At 31.2% G+C, this 5,400-nt stretch overlaps 1 protein-coding gene across 1 annotated transcript in view; it reads right to left on the bottom strand.

The window, feature by feature from the left end:
• The window catches only part of LOC125678997 (neutral amino acid uniporter 4-like), a 21,128-nt gene extending 19,227 nt beyond the window's left edge, over positions 1–1,901 (bottom strand). Inside the window, exon 1 of the mRNA XM_056156632.1 lies at positions 1,818–1,901. Coding sequence (XP_056012607.1) covers positions 1,818–1,901 — 84 coding nt within the window. The remainder of the gene's footprint in view (positions 1–1,817) is intronic.
• Positions 1,902–5,400: the final 3,499 nt, after the last annotated feature.

Genomic DNA, 5,400 nt, shown 5'->3' with positions numbered 1-5,400 from the left:
ATGTATAATTAAATTTAAGCTTTTAATTATTCTAAAACACATGTTTAGGTTTTAATTATTCTACAATATAATACATGTATAATTAGGCTTTTAATTATTTTATGATACACGTTTAGGCTTTTAATTATTCTACAATACATGTATAATCAAGCTTTTAATTATTCTATAATACACATTTAGGCTTTTAATTATTCTACAATACTTGTATAATTAGGCTTTTAATTATTCTACATGTATAATTAGGGGTTAGATCAAAAGTTCAATGTCTGACAAAAAAAAAATAAACTCACATAGTTTTCACCAAGACACCCCCCCCCCCCCCCCCCCCCCCCCCCTTAGGCTTTTATTGTAAGACTAAAAGGTTAGTGCTTTCATTATTTTCTTTTATCGTCACATCAACATCACAGCTTGGTTTGACTTCATAGTCCATACATGTTTATAATGCTATCTTACATGTGTAGTTCCCTTTGTATATAATCCTCACTCTGTTATCTGAGAGTTATCATAGTCTTAATGAATCTGTATAGGATTTCCTATCCCTGGATTGCTGATGATTAAAAATATGAAGGTCCCCCGATATTAGAATTAGATCATAAACACAGCAAGTGGATTTAATGTCTGATTTTATTTGATTAAATTGCAAAGTTGTTGAGCCTCCTGTCTTTTCCTCTCCATTAATAGTACAGTGTACTTTGAAGTACTCAAGGTCATGGGATGTGTCACATAATATATACATCAACATTCTGTACATACAGTAACCCACCCCCACGCCAAAGTTATTTTAAAAAAACTACAATGTAAGAGAGAAAAGATACATTAATTGTTAATTAAGAATTCAAAAAAAAAAAAATAGTAAGAATTACAAGGTTCCACAAAATAAAATAAAATTTTTAATATACCAAACATAAAAAAAGTGTTACACAATAGCAATTTCAAAGGGGAAAATGACATTAAAAAAAAAAAAAGCGCTATTCTTATTTGAACCGGTAGTACACTGTTTAAGTATGATTTATGCATCATCAAAGGAACTTCAATCACCAACGGATATACATGTATGCATAATGATTTGACAAACACTATCATATACTATATAATGTATACCACTATGTATAATGTACATAGGCATTTGTACTGTAACAACGAAAATCTCTTTCAAATCCTTTCAAAAAAGCAAATATTTAGCATCACATTTAGTAAAATAAGCAATAGCCCATATCTTTTACCGTCTATCTCTTGGACAATGAAACGGAGCTCTCATCTAAATCCATGCACACAAGTAGGGCAGTGGAAAAAAACACAGCTGATCATCACATGATCCAGATGTTTATAAAGTGGGCAAATGTTAAGTGTTCAGCATTACCAAGATGTAGTGTCAAATGTGCAGTTTCAGTGAACAATACTGACTAATAAAAGACATGCCAGAGAGCACTGACTAAACCTATAATGTTGATATAAATAAACACAGGGACACAGATGACATAACTTGGTTAATTTCTAAAATGTCGATCCCGATCAATTTTGGGCAAAACGAACATACAGAGAAAAATAACAGGACTGAATCATTGAAGACATGTAAAGAGAAAATTATAAATAGAAATATGTGTATGCATTACTACAGTATAGCCATGAAAAGTATGAGTTTATGCGCGATGAAGCAACCACCTCCGTGCAACGACCAAGGGCAGATATAATTTCAGCTTTTATTATCCTTTAAAAAAAATTTATGCACATGTAGAAGAGCACGTCCGTTTGTATGTTCGATAGGCCTAGCAGACAATTTTTAACGTTAATATATTATTTATTATTATTTTGTATACAGATGTGACGTCATTATCATCGAATGTGCGCAAATTTGACGTCACAGTGGAGTTAAAGTAGTCCCCCGGGTTATATTTAGTCATCGTCGCAAACCACGGGTTAAATTGTTTCATTCTATTTCACAAACGTGAAAAAAGTGAAATAGAATGAAACAATAACCCGTGGTTTGCGACGATGATTTACAGTGCGCACACGGAGTTTAATTACCAATATTAACAAGACCTCAATTAATTAAGTATGGTTCCATTTAAAAATCAGGCAGAGGATAAGTCGACCGTCAGGGATCGAGCCGATACTTATATATATAGTAACATTGTTTATAGGAAATCATTCGGAGATAATATTTTTTTCATATGACGCACCTTCACAGAGCTGTGTTACTAAAAATAGAATGCCCATGTTTTGACCAAAATTGACTCATAAAAATGCTATATCTTCTTCAAGGTTTTGTTAAATGAAAAGATCATAATTTTTCAAATGGCTTATATAAAATGAAGAAGGCTACTGTTTACGAATTTCTGTTGTCATAGTGAGTATTTGTTATGTGTTACCATGGTAACCGTTGCTGTAGTTAACGAAAGGATTTTCTAACGGAAAAACATTCCAACTTAAGACCATTTTTCTCGAAACAGCAAACACTTTCAAAAAAGTTTTATAATTAGACGGATAAAGTACATGCTATTGAATAATTTTTACTCAATATTTTTTTGGAAAGTTTTTACTGTACTCGGAAAAAATTATATGAAGATTGTGAAAAATGGCGGGAAAATAATATATTTTCATGTTTTTAAGTTTTCTTCTCAGGGCCGTAACTGCCGATGAGGCAGACGAGGCAACTGCCTCGTCTGATTTTTTGGCAAAAAAGAAAATAAAATTATATAAATGTTATATTATAGGATATATGTTTAAAATGAAGACAAGCACCTTTGTCTTTGACACCATATTACGATTCTTTACATAGTACAAATGAAACACAAACATGATAAATTGGGATTTAAAAAGTGTCATTTTCAGTCGTAAAGTCAATCGGCGGCCCCCAATCCCCTGCCTCCCCTGATTTAGAACCCTACTTACGGCCCTGCTTCTACTTACAAATTGTTCAACAAGTACACTTTTCTGTCATGTTCTAGTAATTATCATATTTATAAATATCTAAAATGATCTTCTTTATGTGTTTACATACCATAATGATATGTCTATAGATGTAAATGCAAGAAACGATGCATAGCATTTTGGGTCGGGATCGAAAGTCCATTTATTATTAACCCATTTCTTTCAGATTTCCTCAGGTTTTTGTAAACAACTTATTAGACCGGTCTTTATAGGATATTTTGCACTGAATGGCGAGTTTAACTTGCAAGTATTTTTGGCTGGATAGTTGTGAGTGTGTGGGTAATTAACAGATTAAAGAAAAAATGCTTGGTTGGCAATTTTTTTTCATTTTGAAATTCACCTATCAACAACTCTTGTGAGGCTGGTCAACGACGTACGTTGTAGGTTGCTCGAATGACAAGAGATTGGCATTATAGTCCCAAGTATAAAGAGAATGAATGTCCATGCTCTTTTAAAACGTATATCTTTAGAAAAACAAAACTGAAAATACATTGAACAATGTTCAAGGGAATCCTATGATAAAACATTAAGACATAATTTATCAACTTTTGTGTTTTACCCTAAATAATTCATTGAAAATATCTTTTATTTGAAAAATCATTTTGAATTCATTTTTGCTCTGTGTAATATGAAATTTAAAACATTTATTACAAAGCATCTGGACATTTAAAACTTTGGCTAACAATTCTAGAAACATGATATGGCTCAAATTTTAAAATAAACTTTTTAGCACTTGATTTCCTTATGAATCCTTTGTAAGAATGGAACGAAAACTTTTAGTGAAATGTACGTTTTTACAGTCGTATAATATATATGTTTGTTCAGGAAAAAATAAAAATAAGAACAGAAACTGCAGACATTTGTGTCATTAATATTGTAAAATTTGGACAGTTTATATTGACTTTATATAATTTCATGAAAATACATGTAATGTAGAAATAGGATTGTTTTAAAATTCAATAATGTAGTTTAAAAAATGTAAGTTGACTCATTTATCATGTCTATGGCACTATCTTTTACCAAGTATGATTACAGGTTGCTTTCAGATGACAAAACAACTGTTTTACATAATCCATGTAGATATTAGTGTCTGTAAAGTGAATTGAAAATGAATTCTTAATTATTTCATCAATACATTCCATTATCTATAAGATTTTTTAACAGTTGCAACTTGTAAGTTTAGATCCTTTGTAAACTGTATACTGAAAAATGTACACAGAAGAGTTCTTTGAAGCTTAAAAATTTTATTTCAAAATCATACTTTTTTAAAAGTGTAACCCCAAACAAGGCATAAACATGATAAAGGAACAAATGAGCACAGAAATATATTTGTTACGAACATATTTACAAAACGGAGGCAGATCCAGAAAAAAATATAAGGGTGGGAATGGAGGGGTTGTGACTCGTGTATTTACCTTCTCCATCCAGAAAGGGGTGGGTGAAGAGCCCAAAACTTGCATAAAATAGACCATTTGACCTATTCTATGATGCATCACATTATACATGTATTTTTGCATGTCAACACAACTTCATTACACAATTCAACCCATTGGTGTTTAATTTTTTCATAAGTTGTTTCCCTTTCAAATTTAGGTACATTAGGAATTTCAGTTGAAATAATTTGAATAAACACCATATATAAGAATGCTTTCATGTTTATATGACAATTTGTCATTTATTTCTTCATAAAGTTTTGATATTTTGTTTGGATTCAATATTTTAGACTGTCTTGATGTTCAACATTGAATTTATGGACTCCTTTGCTTTCCTTTTGTAATAGTGTCTTGTACTTTCACTTGGTTTGATTGAATTTCCTCCTGTTACCACTTTAAGTATGTCCTTGGGTTTTGCACCTACAATACAATAAGATAGACACTGATTTTCAGGACACAAGAATTTACTTATTTTTCTCTCCTCAATATACATGTATAATATATATTTCTCTAGTTTTTGAGAATGTTTGAACATTTTATATCATAAAACTTTCAATTAAAAAATAAAGTACACACCTCAGAGCCTAGTAGTCATAGTACACATTGATATTTAAATTATACATGTAGTTAGAAAGAATAAAATACTAAAACAGCATATAAAACTTTTGAAAACAAGAAATGCTTAAAGAAACTTGTATATGGCATTGAGAAGGTGTTCCAAATATTCTAAATCAGTGACAAGTAGGTTCAGGTACTAGTCAGGGCAACAGCTGTATCAGGTTTTGAGTCTGGTTTCTGAGTGACCAATATTTTCCTATAATGGTGGGTTGGGGGTTGGTTGACTTTGACCTCATTATCAGAAGGGGTCATATAGTGCTTGTATATCAGGATTATTATTTAATACTGCTCTACCAAGTTTGAGGTTTATAAAACATTTACACTGTAGATTCATTGGTACATATGTGCTACATGTATTTACAGTTATGTATTTACCACAGAGGTTTCCAATGCATGTAGTGATGGTAATGACACTCCA

Source organism: Ostrea edulis, chromosome 2 (genome assembly GCF_947568905.1).
Source record: "Ostrea edulis chromosome 2, xbOstEdul1.1, whole genome shotgun sequence".
NCBI classification, from domain to species: Eukaryota; Metazoa; Mollusca; class Bivalvia; order Ostreida; family Ostreidae; genus Ostrea; species Ostrea edulis.
The sequence above is the reverse complement of the archived record's forward strand: the minus strand, read 5'-3'. Positions and strand labels throughout refer to the sequence as shown.